The following is a 25,966-nucleotide window of genomic DNA, read 5'->3' as shown; positions in this document are numbered from 1 at the left end:
CTGATAATTTAATAAACACCAGCAGCTAGCAAAGTGAACTTGAAAAACGGCCAGTAGTTGCAATCATTCAAAATTCCATGTAGTACTAAAATATGATACTAAATTACCAAAAAAATATTATGTTGTATTGTATTTTGATAACCTTTCACACATTATCTTATTTTCTGGTATATTTTTACTTTCCTTGCCCTATTACCATAGGTAAGGAAAGTATTGCTTTCCAAGAAATTAAGGTAGCCTACCCTAATTTCAAGTTTTCTATACGTTTCAAGGTCCCCTGAGTCCAAAAACATGATTTTTGGTTGATATTCGGGCTATGGATATGGATAGAGGTTACCTAACAAGTGACAGTGAGTTATTCACTGAAACATAAAATTATACAATAGTATGATCGTAGTTTTAAATAAGTAGCCGCCAATCGTCATTATGTTAGTCCCCTAAATTATTAAGGCTTACAGTTCAATGATCAAGTTGTGAGTGTACCACACCAGATTTTTTATATATGATTACTGATAAAGGCTAATGTTTTATTAGTAATAAGTAGACAAATGTGGTCCTATTTCTATAGCATGGAGAAGAGTTTATTTGAGAGGAGTTCAAGGAAGAGTCGATATAACACGAAGTTAAAAGCAGGAAATTAAATTACACTTTTTATTAAAAAATATTTACATTTGACAAGATTTAGTAAGAAAATATTATAAATACATTAAAAATCTTCTCAACAACACATCTTATATTACTATTTTAAAACATACTCTCAACTTGAAAAATATAAAATATTTACAAATACCTAAGCAATTATTGGGAAACTTATTAATTCACAACATAATAATTGGATGTAAAATATATAGACCTAATTCAGTATTTGTCAGATAAAGTAGTAATACATTAAGCAATACAGTAATAAAAATGCATTAAAAATTGAAAAAGTTTACAAATTGATTGAAATGCAGAATATTACGAATTCAAAATAGCAACATATATATCTTATAATTTGTAGTATATTAAGTTTATTCTTTGGGACAAAATGTGATATTTTAGATTGGAAAAATTATTATTTTTAAAACAGAGGAATATTGTCTGAAAATAGGTTCCACCTTTTATAATCATTATAGTTACTCGACGTTTATGAGCTCGTATTAAAAATCATAATAAAATGGATCAAGAAATGCAATCAATTTTCTAATAAACAATAGAAAATGAAGATTCAAGTACCATCTCGACAGCTCAGTTGAGTGTGTTCTTACAATAATTTCCTATAATTTTCTTCAAGAATGCATTAATTGAAATGAAGGAAGAACAACATTGGAAATAGAATATTGCACTAAAGTTTCGGATTGGCGAAATGAGAAAATAGGGTATAACTAGATATTAATTTGATTAGAAAACAAATCATCTTATCGGCTTTTTGTTGCTTTCTTTGTCAGATGGTTGTTTATGGTCGAAAAAGTATTTGAGAATATCAGGAAAGCGGGAAAGACGTTTGCGCACAACCTCTGGCAGCTGTTCCTTGTTCGGTTGCTTGTACTTGATCACCTTTCCGTTCTCGGAGTACGTCACATTGCCAGTGGCACTGTTGTAAGATAGTTGTGAAGTATCAGGGTACAACACCGTAATTTCTCCAGACGAAAACTGCAATAGAACAAAAATTAATTATAGAAACGGCAAATAATGATGATGGAGATAATAGCACTAGAAGCAGAAACCGTGAGCGTCATCAGAATTACTCTTTGATAATGATTGAAAAAACACAGTTTTATGGTTGTCACATCCACATTTATCAGATTTTTACAAGGGCAAGTGAACAGGTGCATCAATGCACCAGTACAGCTGAAGATGTGTTGGTTTCAACATGAATCAGCAGTCCTGTATAAAATTCTAATGTGGATGTGACTACAATAAAACTATTTTTCAATTCAACAAGTTTTATACTTAATAAAGTTAATACTCTAGAAATTTCAATTTGTGTGGACTGGGTGTTTCATGAGGGGTTTAGAACTTGCAGTAGCTGCAGACGTAGTTTTAAGATTGATTTGAAAAAGTACACTAGAGACTAGACTGCAAATCCAAACAATGTTTTTTGACCGAGCGAAGTGAGGTCCAAGATTCAAGTCGACGGTTTGGCATTTCTCTTAATGTTTAAATGTTTATATGTTGCGCATTTACGGCGAAACGCGGTAATAGATTTTCATGAAATTTGACAGGTAAGTTCCTTTTTAATTGCGCGTCGACGTATATACAAGGTTTTTGGAAATTTTGCATTTCAAGGATAATATAAAAGGAAAAAGGAGCCTCCTTCATACGCCAATATTAGAGTAAAAATCAGACTATAGAATTATTCATCATAAATCAGCTGACAAGTGATTACACAGATGTGTGGAGAAGCCAGTCTATTGCTGTATTTCAATAAGGTCTATAGTTTCAATCAGGTACTTGTGGATGAGAATACTGCGTGAGGTCTACTGTTCACAGAACTACTAGTTAACTTTCAGTTGTGAAAAACTTTCTTAAGCTCGCTCCAGCATGTTCAACTTGGGCGATGGGTAAGTGCAGAACAAACAGAGGAAGTCACGAAGTACATAAAATGAAACTAACATTTTCTATTCCTTAACATAAAAGTACCTGGGAAATCTTCCAAACCTATGAGGACATTGGATTCAATGACATTCATGCATTTCAAATACTTACTTGAGTAGCAATACCCAAATCTGGAATGTGCAGAGTTCTGGATTTGTTGCTGCCAGTGACTGAATTTGATTGGTTATTTTTGTGTCTTGACTCGAACGTTAAAGCTGATCCAGTCCTAGAACCCTGCTGAAATAAAACAAAATTAATTAATTTGTGTAAACAAAATTATTTCATAATTTGAGGATACAAAACCATTTTATAATTCAAGTAAACAAAATTATTTCATAATTTAAAAATTAGAGTAATATAAGAGTGTATAAGTAACCAAAGCTATTTTATAATTTTGCTTAAACATCAATTTCATTCACGCAAAGTTCTGCAGACATGGAATTAAAGTGTGGCTTGTGAAATATTTCTCGAGAGAAAATATATCACGTTAGTTTTGCTGAAAATCAACGGTTTATGATAAAGGCTTAGACCACAGGTTTGAAGTTAAGAATCAAAACCCATTTCAATCGCCTGTAAAATAAAATGTTTAGTATTTTCAATCAAGTGGAGCAACGCATATAGTCAAGTCGAATCAAAGATTGATGAAATAAGTTGATATTATCTTCATAGGGAAGGTATTTCCAACGATGAGTAAAACTCACCCGCAAGAGTCTTTTCATAGTATTTTATCGGATGAATTTGTTGAAAAACATGAAATAATTTATTGGTTTTCTCAACTTATAACTTTCTACTGATTCAAGATTCAATGATTACTTATTGATCCTTGATTGAGATAAAGTTTATTGCTGTGCTTTCTAAAATAATATTTTGCAAGTGGAAGCAGGAATAGTTCGGATATAAACATACAAAAATTGCATTTAATATCTAGGAAACATCATACAGCAAGTTAAAATATATGATTGCATAAGTAGCTACTATGACTCATATTATGTTATCATACAATGAAGAAGCATCTGCATTATATAATGAAGGGCAAAAAGCAAACAAAATATATAAGAGAATATTAGCATAAGTGCAACAAAATACTGTATATAAATATAGAATAATTTATATTGAGAGTTGGAGGAAATAAATTTCCATGTTTAATAACGATTTATACATTATTTTATACTTTTGATTATAAAATTAAGTAGGTATTTTCTTTTATTATGTTTTGAATATGTATTTATTGTATGGCAAATATTTGATTTGATTTTGATATTGCACCTGACATAATTTGAAATGAACAAATATGAAAATATCTAATTACAAAAATAATCAAATCAAACAATTTTAGCAAATTTGAAATGATTTGGGTGAAAAAGTATACAAAAACAATCGCACGATTACTTCAAAATACAACACGACTATCCTTTTCAGTACATTACACAGCTTCTACACATACAATATTACAAATTTTATAAAGCTTTTCAATGAAATTTCACTTCTGTAAAAATTCTACAGTACTCACGATTCTATTTTATTGGTTTTCAAGTTTTTTGTCAGAAACCGCCATATTGGTGAGAGCACTCATAATAGCAATATGCAACTTAATCAATTTTTTCATGTCCTAAAATGGTTGAAACATGATACATTGATGCAGATATTACAGTAATATCATTTATACATAGTAAACGAGATAAAGTAAGAGCCTTTGAATGGATTAGAACAATCACTGATTCACAGCCATCGTATTATGATGAAAATATTATTGTAGAAAGAAAACTACATTAGAATCACATATTATTTCTGTGAAAATAACGTAATTATTGATATAATTGTATAGGTTTGAGAATTATTTCATACAATATTGGATTATTTTTTATAGAATTTAAATTTGTTTGTTTTTTTAGATTTGATTCCTACAATGATGCCTATAATGAGATCAGACTCCCCAGTAATTACTAATATCCTCTATATTTTGAAGACACGAACGGTTTCTGCAAATTTGCTAGTTTAGGTCGTGTCTCCAAAAATAGAAGGTAACTTACTATAAAAAGCTATCAATTAGCCCCCTAGAAAAAAATAGATTATATTTTTTCGGTATATAAAACAGCACGCATTGTTAGCAGATCCGATTTTGCTCAGTGCTCATCTGCTAGTATACTAGATTAGGACCTCCTATATACGATATCAAATACATGGGAGATCCTGACTAGATAAATCACTTCTTCATTATGCACGACAAGAAGGCCCCTGGTTTCCATTGGTTCAGGGGCCTTCTCATCGTGCGCTACCTATAGATGACATGACAACCAATGTATACATTTCTTGCTGATGAACTGTTATCATTTACAGCTTAAGTTTTGAATATAGAGTATGTTTTAGTTACGTATTTAGTTATTTGTTGTTTACTCATTTGCATATTATTTTCTTATTGTGTGGCATAAACATATCGTACGTTACTTTGCCATGAATGTCTGTTACGGGATTCGCATGAGATTCCAAGCCTCAACTGTAAACATCATGCTTGCCCTGTAAACTTATACTTCCCGGCCGCGTGACGTAATAAACTAAACAAATTCCTAGTATCAAATCATAAGGAAGCATACTCACATTTATTGTTGCGGGTGGTGTTATTGTGGGGAAATTCTCTTTTCCGTTAAGAGGTGAAGACATGGGTTTTTGGCCAATAGTAATTGGAAAATAAGAAGTGTCACTTTTTAAGCTTGACTCCTCACTGCTCAGTTTTTCCAGAACCGATTCTAGAGAACGACAATGATCATAGCACTGCAAAGGAATAATTACAATAACGTGAGAATAGTTTATCAGTTTTAAAGTGAACAAAATTTCAAAAATAGCATCAATTCGGAAATGATAAGTTGACTGAATACGTTTTTAAATAAATCACAATATCCAATCACCGCAAATACAATTCAAACGTGTCTACTAAAAAATTATAATTAAACATTTATGTTAAAGGCCGTCTTGAATTAATAATTACAAATAATAATTGCTGTTTTACAAATAATGATTGGTGTTTTACAAAAAATAATGATTGTTCTCAGCCAAAAATTATGTTCAAGGCCGTCTTGAATTAAGGATTACAAATAATGATTTGTGTTTTACAAATATGATTGTTCTCAAGCCAAAGTTATAGAAGGATATTGGACATTGATAATAATACAAATATATTGTACATTCAACTGCATTATTAGCTACTCTTGTAGTTGAAATGAACAATTTAGTCTGACTATTATGTTTCGAAGTAATAATATCAAATAAATTTTCCTTTTTTTTGTTAGGGTTACTCTTAATTACCAAGAAATAAAAATAAAAAACCTAAGTACCCTTTTTTAAATGTTTTACTGAACTCACAACATGTTTCAACAGTAATGTTTTAAGTTTTAAGACACTGCTTAAAATTCACGAAAATGCCCCTAAATATATCTGTTTGGGTGAGTTCCTTGTAGTGTAGCCAATACAGGTCGATTGTGATTTGACAGGTTAGAATTCAAATCAAATCAAGTCTTATTCAATGATATCACTTACATGACAAATTCCATTATACAAATGATATTACAGATCATTTTTGAATACAATACAGTTTGCTTAAGAAAAATCTTGTCTGCAAACAGGAGTGAAATACATTCAGAGCTCAACTAAATATGCTTATCTATAAACTCAAATGAAAATACCCATCTTAATTAAATTTGATTATCTTAATATTCATCCCACACCCTCACACCCACCACACCATGGAGAAATCATAATTAATTAAAAAATGTTGAAAGAATTGAAACAAGTGACTGTCAAGGGTATTCATCTAAGAATGACAAAAAGCTCATTAATCTCAACCGGAGAATGGTCCATCAACCATAGGTGTTATTTAGATTTGTAAGATTTAAGATTATTTGAATTTTTAATCTCGACGGGCAGACTATTGAAAAATTTAGGACCCAAAAAAATGAAGCTCTTTTGAAAGAGAGTGCAATATGATCTGGGTGGAATTGTTAACCCTCTAGTATTACCTCTTGTATTATAAGCAATACTCAATTATTTGAGGAGCAGAATCTATCAAGTCTACTCACATTTTGTCAACCAAACTTCTATTTCAGTAGTACCAATCAAAAATAATTTTCACAATCAGCAAAATAGTAGGATTGAAATATATTACCTGCTGGAAATGTTTCCACATTGCTGAGACAGACGACGAGACATTTGTCAAAGAAGTCGATTCGAGATCTTGCAATGAGAATGTTCCTGATGGTCTTCCGTCTGCATCAATAACTTTTATGTTACCTTCACTTCTAGTGATCTTTCCACCTGTAACAATGAATTCATACATCAAAATAAGAAAAAACTGAGATCAATACTAGTATTCGTGGTTTAGCGTTTTACGTAAATGACCCTAAGACCCTAATTACCCTCGCACATCCCATTACCCACACACACGCAAAAACGCTCATGAGGGCATCATCCGCAATAACAAACACAACCTCTGTCTGGACAATTTTGAAAAATATTGAATAAAGTACAATTTCAACTGGTATTTAAAAAAAATGTGTTTTTCCATCTCAGGATTCGTACTTACGAGCGTGACCCGTCCCCTTGATATTTAAAATAGATAAAATAATTTAAAACATACAAAGGTTATCAGACGACTTCTGTTGAGCATAAACGTAATCTTCCAGTGGATTAGCTTGATATACTGTTACTGTGAAACCGGCATTCAATAGTTTTTGAACTGAAATATTTATTTATTAATGCAGACAACAGGTAGAAACCCATTTTGCCTTCTAATAATATAATAATAATAATAAACTTTATTGCCAAAAACAATGCATACAAAATAATACTCAATCATCTAGAGCATAAACTAATAATAATAAAATACAATTATGAATATTATGTACATTTAATTCTCTTGACAATAAATACTCTCATGCAAGGGATGCTTCCCTGTACGCATGGAGGAGTTGCTGCAGACCCTAGAAACTCTCTTATAGTAAAAAAAATCAATTTGTTTATCGAATTCCTTACATAATGTATTCAGTAATTATAACTAGGAAATACAAGGCATTGAGAAAAAAAGTCATACAACAAATAAAGAATAAGATGAAAGCTATCAACAGAAAAATAGTATTCTTTACACAATACAATAATTTTCAACAAAATACAATTTACCGTATACATAAAATATATGAGAAGAGCATGTGAATACTGTGTCTCACCATTGAAGAAGAACGCTTGGAAATCCGGGTCGGGAGCGTTTTCCATAAGCATGCACTTGGCCTGCTCGCTGAAGAATGTCACTTTGGGAATGGCTGCTCGTACCAGGTTGACAAACTTGGCGGCGTGAATGTATTGCTTCCAGTGCTTCTCAGGCAGCGATTCGTAGCTGTGAATTGCGTCGGCGCCCTGGCCTGGCAACGGCACAGTCTTATCTGACACAGGCACACCTTTACCTCCATTTGGTTGGTAGAGGACAACCTGAAAACACAACAATATTTCCCATTCAAAATGCAAGATTGTGCAAAAAATTCTAGAGTTGTTACCATAGAGAAAAGATACCATGATAATTCCTGGTCGATGGAAAATACTCAGTATGTCCAGAATGAATCTATGCCTGATAGGAGACAGGTAAGTCAAGGAAGCCAAGGTGGGTAGCATAATTTGGAACATTAACACTCTACATCATTTCATTTTATTCATTAACAATCACAAATCATTATATATTATACAATAATATGATTGGGAGAATACATCAGGCATAGCCCAAAACTAGGATATCATAGGATACATATGCTATTTTTTTCTTTGTTAATACTCACTAGAGAAAAGTGAGTTGAACCAACAATAATTCAGGTCATATTTCTATTATTAATGAATAGATTTTAGGTTAGTGAGTTTAGAATTTTAAAATAATAGCGTGAAAAAATGTCATCTCTATAATAATCTTCAACATATTCTATAATATCAATAGCCTTCTTATAATCGTCTACACTCACATCTTCTTAAATGCCTATTTCCTATTTTGTGATGGCTATCTTTATAACATCTTTTGTATTAATTCTTTTGTAGGGATAGTGGTGATATATATCATGGTTGAATCTAGAAAGAGTTTTATAGTTCTCAACTATTGGTTGTGATCGTATCTGGTATAGTTTCCTCTTCCTCATACGAATTGAGCCATTTTACCATGAGCAAAAAGATTTTAAGCTGCTCTAGACAAAACTCACCTTTTTTGAAGCATTTGCTTCATAAGTTGAGCAAATGCTCTAGTTTATTCATACAATTTTGAGCAAAAGCTTTTACTTTTGAGCAAATGCTCAAACTATTTTTTTGATGAGCATGAGCAAAAAGTTTTGCTCACGTTTATTCATAGAAAATGAAGCAAATGCTCCATATTTTAGAAGTATAAACAAATGCTCAACTTTATTTACACATTTAATATATTGTACTTGAAGACACACACCGGCCGGCCAGGAGAGCCTAGTCGATTAAGGCGTTGCACCCTTCAGTCTGCTAGTGCTACCTGGTCGCGGGTTCGAATCCCGCTGAATCCCATCGAATAGGCATGAACGTTTCATCATCTCATAAATTACCCTCGCACATCCCATTACCCACACACAAGCAAAAACGCTCATGAGAGCATCATCCGCAATAACAAACACAACCTTTGTCTGGACAATTTTGAAAAATATTGAATAAAGTACAATTTCAACTGGTATTTAAAAAAAAATGTGTTCAATTTTTCCATCTCAGGATTCGTACTTCCGAGCGTGACCCGTCCCCTTGATATTTAAAATAGATAAAATAATTGAAAACAGACAAAGGTTATCAAACGATATCTGTTGAGCAAAAACTTAGTCTTCCAGTGGATTAGCTTGATATACTGTTGCAGTGAAACCGGTATTCAAAAGCTTTCGAACTGAAATATGTATTTATTAATGCAGACAACAGGTTGAAACCCATTTTGCCTTCTTTACACGATACAATAATTTCAACAAAATACAATTTATACATAAAATATATGAAAAGTGCATGTGAATACTGTGTCTCACCATTGAAGAAGAACGCTTGGAAATCCGGGTCGGGAGCGTTTTCCATGAGCATGCACTTGGCCTGTTCGCTGAAGAACGTCACTTTAGGAATGGCTGCTCGTACCAGGTTGACAAACTTGGCGGCGTGAATGTACTGCTTCCAGTGCTTCTCAGGCAGCGATTCGTAGCTGTGAATTGCGTCGGCGCCCTGGCCTGGCAACGGCACAGTCTTATCTGACACAGGCACGCCTTTACCTCCGTTTGGTTGGTAGAGGACAACCTGAAAACCCAACAATATTTTCCATTCAAAATGCAAGATTGTGCAAAAAATTCTAGAGTTGATACCATAGAGAAAAAGATACCATGATAATTCCAGGTCGATGGAAAATACTCAGCATGTCCAGCATGAATCTATGCCTGATAGGAGACAGTCAAGGAAGCCAAGGTGGGTAGCATAATTTAAACCATTTCATTTTATTCATTAACAATCATAAATCATTATAAATTATACAATAATATGATTGGGAGAAGGCATAGCCCAAAACTAGGATATCATAGGATACATATGCTATCTTTTTTCTATGTTAATACTCACTGGAGAAAAGTGAGTTGAACCAACAATAATTCAGGTCATATTTCCATCTCAAAAAGTATACATTTCGAACACTAAATTTGAAACCCTACATGCAATTTACTTGGGAGAAGAGCTTCTTATCTCTCCCATAAGACCAATCTTACAAGTATCTCTAATGCCGCATCCACACTCTCACCAAGTGCGTACAAATGACGACAAGCGAGAGTGTGGATGGCTGCTTTGCCAGCGCTCGCCTTCACTTGACTTCGCTCCGATTTTTGTCGAGACGAGGCGAGCGAAGTCGAGTGGCCACCCGAGCATCCACACATTGTCACATTGCAGTATGGATGGCAAGACCATCTTGGCCAAAGACTTTGTGAGATTTTGGACTAGGCATTAAACCGGAAGATTTAATGATTATCACATCCATATCTAAAGCTACTGACAAAAACTCAATGCTACAGAAAATTGAAAGACATTTCTATGTTTTAAGAAAGTATTCATTTAGTACTAATGGTCGATATCATCGATTTTTTTAATCCGCGATGAAGGTGGAGTCAATACAATATTGAGATACACAATAGAATCTGTATATCAAGTACCCTTTTGTTTCATCACAACACGACTAGTTCTAAGGCTCGAATCACACTTACGCGACTCAGGTGTGAGACTCGACTCTAGTCGAGAGCATGTGTTTCCAAATGGTGACACTCAGACCAGTCGACTCTAGTCTCCACGACGTCACCCATTTGAAAACACATGCTCTCGACTAGAGTCGAGTCTCTTCTCGACCTGAGTCGCGTAAGTGTGAGTTGAGCCTAACTCTTCAAAAGCCATTTTCAAGTGTAAATGATTGAAACTAGTGTGTGATAAAATAAAAGGGTACTTTATCTTTTCTATTGTATTTCAATACTTTCAGTAGCCCTAAAAATAGAAGTGAATGATGAGAAATTATGGATTTATTGAATTTTATGAAAGGTGCATCGTTTCCGAATCGAAATCGAAACACTCCGGCTATACTTCTCTTCATTACTAATTTTTCGATAGAGAGAGAGTTTGATTTGCCTCAAAAATGCCTTGAAAATTAATGAAACTTGAAATGTTTTTTGTGTAGTTGAGAAGTTGATATTGTGGTAATTATTCTTATTGAATGAAGAAGACTAAGAAATTGTCAAAAAACCACTGATTTATTGATAATTAGAAAGACCGGTTTCGGTTATTACACCATTTATCAGAGATTGACAATGGTGTAATAACCGAAACCGGTCTTTCTAATTATCAATAAATCAGTGGTTTTTTGACAATTTCTTAGTCTTTTTCATTCAAAACTTGAAATGTTTTAAAATAATATTAATTTTTGTAAACGAATAAATTTTTTGAAGTTGATAACTTACTCTAAGACCATCACTGGAGACACGGCACACGTCGACAACACGCTCCTTCTTCCAGGAGGCTTTCTTCTTGACGGTTTCGATGCACACCTCGCCCGACTCCAGGATGGACAGAATGGCCGCCTTGATGCGGTGCCGCATCGGTTTCAGGCGCACGGTGCTCAGTGGCGGGACGGGCAATGATTGGCTCTTCACTGGTTCACTGGGTAATGCAGGTTGGTTCTCCGCTCTACTAGGCGGATTCATCTTCTGAAACCAGCTCAAACACTTCTCATCGGATCTTCGACTTCCTTCCTGGTTCGAAGCCCTACTTTGTCGTCCTTCTTCAAGATACGGGGTAGAAGTGTGCGTGTCAGTACATGGTGTTTGTCTTGTGTCAAGTATTTCAAAGCGCTCACGACTATGACACGGCGGTAGTACAGGATCGTAGAGTGGGGGGTTGGTTGTGGCGCATTGACACGCTGCTTGAGTGGAGCAAGAGCGGCACTCGTTGCCAGCCTCCTCGATTCGACGACACTCGAAGCACTGCGACCGATTGTCGTCGTTGCGATAGCCGGTGTCGCACGTGCGACATCTAGCGGTGATGGGAGGTGGAGGCTGCGGCCTGGTCGCACTGCCGTGACTGCAGCCGGAGACGACAAGGTCGTGACTGCAGCCGGAGACGACACGGTCATGGCTGCAATTGGGAACACTGACTCGTGAAGTGGAGCAGCACGATTTGGCCTCCGAGCGACAGCTCATGCTATGCAGGCTCGGTTCGGCCGAATAGGTGGTGGATGACGGCAGATGTATCGGCCGACTTCCGGTCGGCGGCGGCAGAAAGGACGAGCCGCTTGTGTTGGAGTTGTAGGACCGGCCTGGGTCGCCGGCTGCGAACCGGTTCACAGGTGTATGGCTGACTGGTGGCCTGGGAAACGGGTTGTCTGATCTGAAACACAATAGCGCGATTAGGAATCTGAGTCATTGGAAATAAAGATATGTAATACACTGGGACAACAAGAGTGTTCTCACAAGTCGCAGGGCAATATTTTAATTTATTTTTTGCTGAAGGTTGTGAGACCACATGAGTTCTAGGTTTGAGCATGGGTAATAAGATGGAATTAAATATTGCTACCTTTATTTAAATCCTAAGAGGGCGAAGTTAGGGCGCACCCGGCCCTCTCTTATACTTTATCCTCATGGATGATGATTGCTTGATTAATTGCCTTTTTTAAGTCAATCCTCCTTCAATCCTCTCTCAAGGATTGAAGGATTTCCAAGTACATGGTTTTCAAATTCAAATTCTTTATTCTGCCTGACATTTTTTACAATGTATAAGCTCGTAAAAAAAAATACAGTGTACATAATTGGAAACCCTAACAATCATCCCCTTTTTTAGCACACCCCACCATGAAGCCTGTTACTTTGTATTTGTGTTTGATGTTATTTTGTACTTTGTATTTCATTTTTGAATGAATTTGAAATTTGAAAGTATGAGAGATATGTGGACCTACAGCTTTAGGAGGGTTCCGAAACACCGGGAAGTGATTTTCAAAATTATAAATTATATTTAGAGAAGTCACGTGGTCACCATTACAAGCAGGCGCATGCATTTTAGCTTATCACAGCGACTTTATTCTTCAATTTTTGTTCATCTGTTGTACTAATTTTCCTTTACTTTTGCTACTCTGTTAATTTTTATGTTTATTTTAATAGAGGCTGTTTGTATTTTGAAATATGTACTGTACGATATAGACATTTTATTTTTTTACTTCTATTGCCAACGTATTATTTCATTTCCTTCTACATTTTCTGTAATAATTGTTTTAAAGTTATTATTATTGTGAAATGAACAACTACAAGACTTAACCTATTTTGGACTATGTGTAACCTTATCTGAATTTGGGAAAGGAATAGCACAAGGTTACCTCATTTTTTTTCTCTCCCTATCATTTTGATGATATACTTATTGTATCAATCAATAAAGAATCAAACCATTTCTTAATGTATTATTTTATCGTTGTTTGGACGACAACATATACGATACGATACACGATTAAGCACAATTCATTTCATACTACTGTATTTGAATTTTATTCCAAGTATCACTCAATTGAAAAAAAATCTAGGAAATGATCTCTAGAACTGTGAAATGGAAGGAATGTGGAATAGAAGCAAAAATTGTGTTACCTTGACAAAGTAGGCCTGTGATGTTGTCCACTGTAATGCAGGGCACTGCTGGCTGTAGAGTTGGCGTTTCTCGATGTTGCCATGCTCAACGTTCCTAGTGCGCTATCCTCATCTCTTTTACTCTGGAAGCAAATAATATGGATAAAGGTGAATGATTGATGGATGGTGAGAATCAAACATTATGATTATGAATCTGCTTTCAATCAAACCATTAACCAAATTCAATTTTGACCATTCTATTACTCCAATCTGTTTATATTCAACGGTCGATTGATCATCATTAAATTAATGGAAAACTATTTTCCATCCCTCATAGGTGATGTTTTTAATAACTAAATAAATGTTTATTTCCCACAAAACCTAATACTACTGCATCAATTACAAAAAATATGAGATAGTTTACAATTACATACAATGGTTACTTTCAGAAATTTCTTATAAGAAATTATATAGGCCTAGATGGTTTTCATGATTTTTCAATAACAGAACTGATTGGAACGGATATCAACTTGAAATCAAATATTTTCACCCTAACCAATCACTTCATTTATTGAAACATGAATTACAGAGCCAGTCTCAATGGATTCTATTAGAATTAATCAAAACGGAACAAGACACAACTTCTGTTAAATGACAATATTAAGGCAGTTCAGTACACTTTTTTCTATTTAAATTGGATAATCTTTTTCAATATAATTGTTTAAGATCATTATAAGAGTGAGAAAAAGTGGCAACTGAAATTTTCAAGTGGTCTAATAAGCGAGTTATAGGAGTTATGGGTCGTTAAAGTGCTAACTCCGTTTTCTTTCCAGATCATAAACGGTTTCGACTATACAGTTTGAATTGGTTTGTTTTTTCAGATTGGTTTCTACATGGATGCAGGTATGATGCCTAGTGAGATCGGACTCCCCGATTAACAGAACTTCTCTTAAAACTTCAAAAAATGAATCTTTCCAAACTGAAACATTTTATTCCCCATATCGTTCATAAATAAAAAAGTACCATTTTTTGTAAATTCGATAACTTGTTTACTTTGGCATGAATCGCGAAAAACGCATATTAGGACTAATCCAATGATATACTGAATGTATTAAAAAAACTCCAATGGAAAATTCTAAACCGTTTATGATCTGAAAAGAAAAGGGAGTTAGCACTTTCAACAACCCATAACTCGCTTATCAGACAACTTAAAAATTTCAGTTGCCACTTTTTCACACTCTTATAATAATCTTATTAATTATATTGAAAAATATCATCCAATTTAAATAAAGTGTACCGAATAGCATATAAAAGGTAATTTTCTATGGAACAAGCACAAGATGAACTATGTGAATTACCTTCAAAAATCCAGTAAACAATTTTCCAATATAGGTGTGTACTCTTTTCTTGGGGTACTTTTCTTGTACTAAATTTTCTGTCGTGAACTGAATTTGTGTACATAGCAATAAATAAGCTGAATTTGATTATGCTTTATGATAAACATATTACAGGCAGATTAAAAGTGATATTAACACTAGCACTATAGGCTACATATAATATTATAAACCATAAGATTTAAAACTATCAAATTGTTTTATGATTTGTCAAGAAAATACTTGACTTCATATTTTTGACTTGACTTCATTAATGATTCAAGTAAATTGAATCACTCAATCGCACCTCTCATTTTCATTTTTTAACTCTACAGTATTATTTAGATTATATTGAATTCATACTCACCAAGTAATAATTATGCCTGCTATTCTTTTTAAGAGCAATGAACGGATGATCCAGTATCGCAGATAATCTAATTCTTTCCTTCGGATTTTTCTTAAGCAGTTTATCGATTAAATCTTTGGCTTCAGGAGAAACAGATTCAGGTATCTGAAAAATAGAAAACATTAATACAGTTGAATCAGATCGAAACCAGTTCAGTTAAATCAGATCGAAGTTAAATCAATTACATACCTTTCCATTTGAATGGTACTGTTTTGAATATGCAAACTTACTATGAAGAACCACTATCACAAAAGAAAGCGCTGCGAATAATTGAAGGTATTAGCGTAAGGCTCTCATGTAAACCCATATTTAGAAGTTTGGGTTCGCTTCCAATGCCTGCATTGTATTTTTTGAGATTGCTGTGTATGCTCATAGGAATAAGAATAATTATTGTGACAACATAATATCCCACCCATATAAAACTAGACAAGGAGGTTCGCTACTTCGATATCCTGTGCATAGGCTGACATTGGTTGAGAAGGTGTCATTTTATTCGGGTATGAAGATTTTTAACTATTTACCCAAAGCCCTGAAGGATAACAGCCACGAAAAGTTTGCTAGGAAGTTGAAAAATTGCTCATTGAGGCTTGTCCTTACTCACTTGCTGACTGTTTTGAGGTGTTTTGTTGAGGGAGTGTTGGCTGGAGAGTGGGCTCTCAAAACATTGTTTCTTTTGAATGTAAAGACGTCATAAAATTATGACGTGTCACATGCTGTGCGTGCTCTGCTCGATTTGCTTTATGTGACAAAAATTAAACTAAACTAAACTATCAATATTATTAGTGCCGGTTGCACAAAAGCCGGTTAAATTTTAACCGTGATCAATTTCACGAGAACCAATCAGGGTTAAAATTCAACCAGCTTTTGTGCAACTGAGTTTTAGTGGATGAAATGCTTGCGTAGCAGTCTAGAGATTCCGGTTTCAAACCCAGTTATCACCAACAGTATTTTAACTAGGTCACACCCATATTATATGATGGGCACGTTAAACTGTTGGTACCGGCTGAATTATAGCAGTCGAAATGCCAATTGACGACTTAAATTATACATTCAGGCCAGGTGGGACCTTCCGGCAAGGGACTCCCCACCAATAAAAACCATTCGAATTTACTAATTTACTTTTAGTGAATAAAAGGGAGGTAACTCCATTTCAATATTTATTTATTTATGAATACCTGGAAGCAAATAGGATTTTCCCAAAAATTGCGTCCATAACACAATAATTACAATGATTCATTATAGGCCTAAATATCTAATATCAATTACAATAATAAATTTAACGATTGAATAGATGAATTGGTGTTTCGTTGGTTAGCGAAGTTTACCTGATAGCTTGCCATTGCAATCCTAGTGAGCGTGCTGCGAACTCCGTCGGTGTCGAAGGGAGGTCTCCCTACCAGCAGGGTGTACAGCATACAGCCCACGCTCCACACATCGGCTTCTAGTCCATGTGAACTCCTCGTAGCAACCTGCACAAAAACACCCACACTAAAGAATAAATACACAATTACTGTTATATAATTATAAATATGTTATGTGTAACCTTATCTAAATTTCGGAGAGGAATAGCACAAGATTACATTATTTTTCTCTCCATATCATTTTGATGATGTATTAATTGTATCAATCAATAAAGAACAAAAATAATACTGAAAGCATCGAAATTAAAGGATTTTCATAACATGCTCATCTTGTGAATGCTTCATAGAGTATAGTGGATAATTATAGTTATATTATTTTTATGTATTATTCTCGTGCTACCTACTGATGGAAATTGTACGAATTATTCTCGTTATTCAAAATTCAAACAAATACATAAAAAACAATTACAATACTGTTTTCTAATTTGTGGTCCCTACAGGCTACCCTGTGTGGGGACACTTGAGTATAATAAGTTCAACACATAATATTTAATAGTTGGTAAAATGTGTAATTGTTTGTAACATTGACTACAATAATGAATCTATCGATTCAATTGATGAATTGGTATTTGCTTTTTGTGTAGTTGAGAAGTTGATATTGTGGTAATTATTCTTATTGAATGAAAAAGACTAAGAAATTGTCAAAAAACCACTGATTTATTGATAATTAGAAAGACCGGTTTCGGTTATTACACCATTGTCAAACTCTGATAAACTTGTATTTTGTTTATCAGAGATTGACAATGGTGTAATAACCGAAACCGGTCTTTCTAATTATCAATAAATCAGTGGTTTTTTGACAATTTCTTAGTCTTTTTCATTCAATTGGTATTTGGTCAGCTGAGCTCTAATAAATATACATTTGATTCAAAATTAAAACCTTGAACCTAGTTGAAAAATACTGTAAACTGTACTCAAACACAGAATATTAATTTGTTGAAAATGCAACCTGTACTCAAACACATTAATTTGTTTTTTTGTTTGAGAAGGAAGTTCATAGTCATAGAATAGAACATCAATACAAATCTAAAAGAGGACGAGCCCAGCAACAGACAGACGGAGAAAAATCAAACGTGTCTGAATGCAGGCATATGGAGACAGAAGGACGCCTGAGTGCGTTGCAACAATCGATCACCTATGGTTCCTCCGACTTTCTGCAGACGTCAGCAGACCTCTGTTAACTGTTGTGTGCGTTTGCCTTCAAGTTTCATAAATTAATATATTTGTGAAATTATAAGTTCACCATGAAAAGTCTGCAGCTCTCTGATGAATAAGTAAGGAATCTTACCTCAGGTGAGATGTAATTTGGAGTCCCACACATCGTCAAATGTTTTTCGTCGGGTCGTGATAGCTGAGTCGCCAACCCGAAATCAGCAATTTTCTATAATTGACAGACACATCATTTTAAATAATTTCCGTATTTATAATAGGCTTCATTAAGTTATAAAAAAATCTACGAAAATCCACACTGAGTTAGAGGATATTAATGAGAGCTGATTATCAACAGTATTATGTAACTACATCATGTTCGGAAAGTCACTGCACACTTGGAAATGAAATAAGTTTCATTAAGATATTTTTAATAAAAACTCAACGTGATATGTTTATTTACCTACATGGTTATGATTATATGGGTTACAAAATATGTTGGAAATGGCCTCCGTTCACATCAATACAGGACTGAACTCGTGTATTTTTGTTTTCAAAACATTACACAATTATGTATTTTCACTTGGTGCACTGTGACTTTTCGAACACTCACTATTATATCAATCATACATCTGCTAATCCAAGTGTTTGGGGTTAAATCATGGTGGAGCAGCGAAGGTAGAGTGTATCAGAGAAGGCAGCTGTAGCGCATGTATCTAGATTAATGTTTCAGCGTCCTTCTACCTTCTACCCCACCTTCGCCGCCCACCATGTTGACACATTTGAATTCATGCATTACTTATTGAAATTTTCAGCAACCCTCTACCTTCGCCGCTCCAGTAAGTGTTGGCTCTTGGAAATTAGATGATGCAAAATACAATTTACTAAGACAAATACAATTAGATAAATACAATTATAAGATAAATACAATTTTCTACTGGTGATATTTTTCAAAGTTTTTCGATTTTTATACTATCAAGCTATCAAAATGAAAAAGTTTTCTCATGAAAACATTTTTTTCCAATCATTACTTTTTAAGATATGATCGCCTAAAGTTTAAATTTTTGGGACAGAACATTTCAAATTCGGTAAGAGATGAATCTATGAGATTTATAGGATAAATTCTTCATGGTTTGTTGATCTAGTAAACCAAAAATTTTCTGAAAATATAGATTTTTGAGAAAGTTATTCAATTTACCAAAAATAACTCAACTAAAAGTTATTTTTGGTAAATTGAATAACTTTCGTAAAAATTGATATTTAAAAAAAAAAAATTGTTTTACTAGATCAACAATACAATGAAGAATCTATCCTCTGAATCTCATGGATTCAACTCTTATCGAATTTGGAATGTTCTGTCCCAAAAATTTAAACTTTTGGCGCTCATATCTCAAAAAGTAATGATTGAAAAAAAAAGTTTTTCTGAGATAACTTTTTAATTTTGATAGCTTGATGATATACAAATCGAAAAACTTTGAAAAATATCACCAGTATAAAGTTCATTTTTAGCCTTTGCACAGCCTTAAGAGAGTGAACAAAATCATTCAACCAAAATTTACAAAGAAGGATGTACACCTTCCATTTCAACAGTATCAATATTATAATCCATTTCAACATACAGTATTATAATTAGGCTGACAGAAATCAAAATAGCTTATAAAAGTAAAAATGAATCTTTTTGCATAATATTTGATCAAAACTCTCACCACATGCATGTCACTGGTGAGCAATAAGTTGGCCAGTGTGATATCGCGATGGAGAATGCTATGCGAGTGTAGATACAGAAGCCCCTGTACAACTTGACTAAGAATGGTGCTCGCTGAAACAAATATGATTTAAAAAAAAATATTATTAGTTACTAAAATAATTTACTTAAAGATGATATCTAAAATAACAAAACTATTCGTAAACATTTATTTGGAATTCATTTTTATAACCTGAAGATGGTGTGAACACTGAAACTAGTTTGTTATAATTTTATAATTTGTATACTTATTCTATTATTTTATTAATTTCAAAGGGTACTATAATTCTATTTTATAAATAAAAGAAAGTAGCCCTGAATTCATACATTTTAAGATTATATATGATTGAAATAATTTTAAATCTCAATTGAAAACATCATCAACTCTATTGAATAACAGAAGATGGAAATAATAAACAAATGATGATAGCATTAGATGAATGAAAAACTATCTTTAATGTCATGGATCATATAGCCATAGAGAAACAATAGCATATAAGAAGATATCCCATGGTATAGGGCGTTTATGTCACAACTTTTAATGTTATCTCAAGCCGATAGTTCATGTAATTCTTTCGCGTGAAGCTGTGTGACACTGGTAGTCTCTCATATTGTGCCGTTCATACACTCTCACCGCAACAAAAGAGTAAAATTCGACAGTAATCAACAGTTACCGGCTTGAGATAACAGTAAAAGTTGCGACATAAACGCCCTATACCATGCGGTATCTACTTAGGCTAAAGTTTCTCTATAATAGCCTATAGCCTAATGAACGATTTGAAAAAATATTCTCATTAACTTGGAAACTAAAAAGAATAAGATATTCTTCAGAAGCATTGTAATTAATCAGATAAGAATGAAATTTCATAAAATAATTATATTATTAGTTGGAGAACTTAGGTAACAATTCACTGGAAACTCAACAGGGGAGTTTCTGTGTTTCAATAGAGGGGAAAATATGTCAATTCAATTACTAGAAACGGAATGGGTTACTAAAAACCACAGTTTTTCGTGACAGATAAAAATTGTGTTTTTTTATGAGGCTTTCCAACTATCAACAAAAAAATATTAGGCTACTATTAGACTGCTAAATATTAGCCTAACTTCTCTCTATAGGGCTACTAAAAATGGGTACTAACTTCATAACTTTTATTGTGTTTTAATATGAATGTGTTTCAATATGATTCTGTCTACTCATACCTTCTTCTTCAGAGAAAACGCATGAATTATCTCTGAGGTATCGTTGCAATTCTCCATTATGAGCTAGTTCAAGTACAAGATAAACATAGTTGGAGTCTTCGAAAAATGTGTAGAGCTCTAGAATTGATGGATGCTTCAAACGGGAATGAATGGCGACTTCTTGGCGAACTCTTTGGCCCATTCCTTTAGCGCTCATTAATTTCTTATCAATCTGTAATTGAATAAACATATGTCAAATTTAATGTTCAAGTGAATTACGTAAAAGTATTCCGTCAAATGTTAACAAATCTAAATTGAATCAACATAAAAATTGCATTATCAATTTTTATAAAAACCATCTTTTAATGATACTGTAACAATAAATAGCACACAAAAAAATAAACAATACTTCTTTAAAACGTCTGATTGTAAATATCAGTAATCAGTAGTCTCCATCCATGGCCACCACTACAGTGAGGTCCACGTTATAATGGCAGTGTATGATCAACAATGGTATTGCTATCCTTGTCTTTATTCAACAAAGCGGATAGCTCTATCTCTTTCTCGTTTTGCTCTGTTGCCAGATCGTCTTTTAACAATGTAGAATTAATAATTTAAAAAATATTTCATCTTATTTATGTAAATTCATTATGAAATTATTGAAAAATATAATTTATTGCTTGATAAAATATAATTGATTAGGCTATTTTAAACAAGAATGAACAGCTAATATTACATTATTAAATCTGTATCAGCTACCGTCTATAGAAGGTTCGGTACAAGAAGGTACAAGACAGAGGTTCGGCAACGCTGTTCTATTATCTTTCTCTACTGCCATTATAACGTGAGCCTCACTATAGCTGGATAGGTTGTGTCAAAATATTATAAACGTATTTACATACAAATAAACTCAAGATTAAGATGGGAGAACAGTCATAGAGCTCAAAAAACACTGTATTGCCTCCTCATCAAGGGAGTAGAATGCCACACCCACAAAACTCTCATGGAGTGCCCTCTCAAAGATCTGTCCCTCCTGCTTACCGAAATACATCTACATCCTGTTGTGAATCTTGAATGCAGGAACAGGGAAGCTACTATGTGATCGAATCAGCCTGGCATGAGGCGAATTGAGTCATTCCTCATTCTGTTGTGGCAGTGAAAATGTCCTCTTTCCTGAAAGGTATGTTGGCCTCTCCTCTCCTAATAGCGAACTAGACATATACAGACTATAGACTGTCATAATATTCAGATTGACAGACAGTGTTCCAGCCGATGAGACGAGATGATGATCCGGGGAACTTTCTTTTATGGAAGCTGAATCTTTCTGCAGCCATCTGCATAACCCCAAGCACAATACCATAATTTATATCATCATCATCATTATTGGCACTACAGCCCATGTAGAGCCTTAGCCTTCACAACCACATCCTTCCACCCCTCTCGACATTCTGTTGTTCTTCTCCATCTTCTTACACCCAGTCTTCGCAAATCCTCCTCCACATCGTCAACCCACCGCTTTCTTGGTCTTCCATAATTTATATGACTGTTTGATATCTTAAAGATATTGAATAATACAGAGTAGAATCATTATAGTAGTAAAGGGTCTTTCTAAATGATGGACCCATTTTGAAAAATATATTTTTTTCAAGTAAAAATGCAAAATGGACAACCTTTATACCAATTGAAAGAGAAAGTTTTAAAGTTTTTTTTTAATACCTTACAAGGGTTCAATGTGACCACCGGCTGCTGCATGGCAAACATATACGCGGTAACCAAACTCGTCCCACACGCGAGGGTCTTTCTAAATGATGGACCCATTTTAAAAATATATATTTTTTAAAGTGAAAATGCAAAATGGACAACCTTTATACCAATGGAAAGAGAAAGTTTCAAAGTTTTTTTGAAATACCTTACAAGTGTTCAATATGGTCTCCGGCCGCTGCACGATCTGCGGAACCGTATCACTGCTGCCGTACACTCAATAACACTAGATACCCTTTCTCACGTGTGGGACGAGTTTGGCTACCGCGTAGATGTTTGCCATGTAGCAGCCGGTGGTCACATTGAACACTTGTAAGGTATTAAAAAAAACTTTGAAACTTTCTCTTTCCATTGGTATAAAGGTTGTCCATTTTTACTTTAATAAATACCAATTTTTGAAAATGGGTCCATAATTTAGAAAGGCGCTGTAGAATGATATGAATTACAGAATTCATGTAATAGGCCTTGATATAACTGTGAATTGAGTAGTCTCTCAAGTTTAAGCAGTATGGAATCACAAATCTCGAGATGTCATTAGAACTTAATAATGTCTTGGAACTTAAGATGTCAGTAGAACTTAATAATAATATTATTATTATTAGAAAAAGTTAACAAAAAATTCTGTGATTTTCGCACTTACCATCTTGATGGCAACTTCCATATTGGCTCTCGGGCACCAAGCTTTATAAACTCGGGCGAAGCCACCCTTTCCAATGAAACTGAGTACTTCATAGTTCTGAAAATGAAAAGATTGAAATTTAAGAGTTAAGCAACATCTATTATTCAATAAGCCCCGATTACAATGGGCAAGATTACTAGATGGCGAGTCAGTGAGTGAGAGTGCATAGAAGTATTCACCATCTCACCAAACTTCACTCGATCACAAGCCAAGTATTTGCTCTGTACTATCCTCCTAGGCGTAGGGAATGATCCATCCATTTCATTATGGATAAATAACGTACTAACTAACATTAACTTACATGTGATAATGATAATACTTGTATACAAGCTAATGTGATAACACAGTAATAGGCGCAGTCGTTTTTTCAAAAGCTATACAAATTACAGCAAGAGGCTTGATTGAATGGTATTTTTCAAAAATCACTTGTAGCGAGTAAACTCGCTTCATATAATTAGACTTTAGTAAAGATAGGATTACAACTAAACTACAAGGATACAAAAATAAAGACTCGAAGAATCAAGTAACTTATAGAAAATGAAGGTATAATGTATAACAAACGAAGAATCCAAGAAAAAGCAAGGCAATGTTGTAGAAATACAGCAATGAATAAATACATGGCTAGTGACATATACGATGACAGCCTGAAGGCAGTTGAATGTTACAGAAACATTCAAGTTTTTTATTTTAGTCTTCGTGTATAAAAAAGTCTGAATTGTGAATAATTATAATAACAGAACATTAAAATGTTTTACTCACGTCTATGTGATCTCCAAAAGTTGATGGTACGCTGTTGTTTATGTTAGGCATTTCTCTGCAACAGGGATTAGTATGACACTAATCCCCTTAAATTTGTAAATTTATATGATTATCCACATATTAAACTATATTATAAATAATTTGTTTTTGAACCAAAATTAGTTTATTCAATTGCAATAAATTGTTTTAAAAATAACAAGCCAAACGTCAAGTTTGAAGGTTAGCATCACAGACATCACGATTCACGACGATAAACAACAAAAATGTTGAGGTTAGGATTTTCGCGCCAAAATAATTTTCTCTAAATAAAAGTTGTTTTAATAATTTCAAGTACTTAAAAGAATAATGTAAATCAATTTTAAATATTATAATTGATATTCTACTGTATAATTTCTACTAATAATGTTGCAAATTAGTAATATTTTTACACATGAAAAAATAGTTGGGCACCTGTTGCAAACTGAACCGCCACTTTCAAACTGACGTACGCCGTACGGTACTGATGAGGTGATGAGACAATTGTCCAGACTTCAGAGTTGTTTACTGTATTGATTTTATACACTTTCTCCATACAACTGTTTCAGTTTTATTATGAACAAACGTTTCCCATTAAACTACATAATTATTTGAAAGCTCAAAATTTAAAAGGAAAAAAGAAAAAATTTAGGGGGATTTTTGTGCTTTCACTTCTATTTGAATAATCATTGCTTATAATGAAAATTTAAAACGTCTAAGATATTTTCAAAATTAATTCAATATACTTGTATATCATTTAAATTATTCATAAATGATAAATTAATATTTGATAATCACAATCGAATGTACCATGTATTTACTATAGTTGACGACGTTAAAAAACAATGTGCTTTTTTTAGATGGGTACCCACCCATTCGTATAGAAACTTATTTGATGGAATAATCTTATAATATTCTTTTCACTTCTTCAATATTAATTTTATAACTTATTGTCAAGTTCGGACGAAAACTATATAAAAGAAGAAAATAAAAAATGCATCGTATTTATTACCAAAAGTTCAAGTTGAGATGGAATTTTTTGACTTCTCCTGGTGATGCCTTGACTGGTTTTTATTTCTTAATGGGCTAGTTGGCAAAACAATGGTCCTCAATTGTTTTGTTAAATTTGAAATGTATCATGGCATAATTTTAGTGAAGTATAAGCATTTGAATTTATAACAAAAGATCAGTGAGTCTAGAATCTTGTTCAATAAAATTTGATATCCACATATATAGTGCTACTGCACTCTATAAGTAGTTTATTCACTCAATAGGTACCTACCGTACCTACAGTAACTATATCACCCATGGTTATATAGTTACTGTAACCGTACCCAGTTAATTCTATCATAATTAATTCTATTCTGTATTTTTATGCGATTAGAGTACCGGTACGCTCAATTCTTTTGCTTTATTTGTCCGATTAATTTTATTATTTACTGATCATGGATTGAATTCACTTGAAGAAATCTATGAATGCTTGGGAGAAGGAGAGTTTCAAGAAAAAAAAAATCGTAAATACGTATATGAAACTATTATATCCCTGTGAAGAATATTGTACTGCCATTATCACGTTCATAATTATTTGAAATTTATGCGTTAACATCACCACAGTTCAACCATCTATAACAGAGAGGAGCAATCTCATTCAAAGCGCTACATTTATGTAGTTAGTAGTCCTATATATGTGTTAGAGTTAAGAGTAGGTTACCTAACTACTGAGCTATCATCACTAGGAAAATCTATATATATAAAAGCGAAATGG

General features: G+C 33.6%; 1 protein-coding gene across 4 annotated transcripts; it reads right to left on the bottom strand.

The window, feature by feature from the left end:
• Positions 1-623: 623 nt before the first annotated feature.
• LOC111055226 (serine/threonine-protein kinase PLK4) lies at positions 624-24,445 on the bottom strand. Of its 4 annotated transcripts, none has more exons than XM_039424940.1 (14): positions 24,187-24,445; positions 23,389-23,484; positions 21,009-21,219; positions 19,771-19,883; positions 18,204-18,296; positions 16,820-16,963; positions 15,456-15,599; positions 13,737-13,858; positions 11,571-12,495; positions 9,624-9,882; positions 6,734-6,882; positions 5,173-5,346; positions 2,689-2,814; positions 624-1,632 (listed from the first exon to the last, which is right to left on the bottom strand). In XM_039424940.1, exons 1-14 carry the CDS (start codon positions 24,235-24,237, stop codon positions 1,393-1,395), a joined length of 2,847 nt encoding a protein of 948 aa, XP_039280874.1. In that variant the 5' UTR covers positions 24,238-24,445; the 3' UTR covers positions 624-1,392. The 4 variants fall into 4 exon arrangements, with proteins under 4 accessions (XP_039280874.1, XP_039280876.1, XP_039280875.1 ...); XM_039424942.1 differs by having other exon boundaries at positions 2,689-2,811; XM_039424941.1 differs by lacking the exon at positions 9,624-9,882 and adding an exon at positions 7,791-8,049.
• Positions 24,446-25,966: the final 1,521 nt, after the last annotated feature.

The sequence above is a fragment of the Nilaparvata lugens genome, chromosome 3, assembly GCF_014356525.2.
Source record: "Nilaparvata lugens isolate BPH chromosome 3, ASM1435652v1, whole genome shotgun sequence".
NCBI lineage: Eukaryota > Metazoa > Arthropoda > Insecta > Hemiptera > Delphacidae > Nilaparvata > Nilaparvata lugens.
Note: the sequence above shows the minus strand (reverse complement) of the source record. Positions and strands in the feature narration are given on the sequence as shown.

Coding starts and splice junctions, on each gene's coding strand:
- LOC111055226 (XM_039424940.1), bottom strand. CDS start 24,237: ATGCCTAACATAAACAACAGCGTACCATCAACTTTTGGAGATCACATA. Junction 5,347..6,733: donor TGTGGAAACATTTCCAGCAG/GTAATATATTTC, acceptor ATTCCTTTGCAG/TGCTATGATCATTGTCGTTC. Junction 2,815..5,172: donor CACCACCCGCAACAATAAAT/GTGAGTATGCTT, acceptor GTTTTATTTCAG/CAGGGTTCTAGGACTGGATC.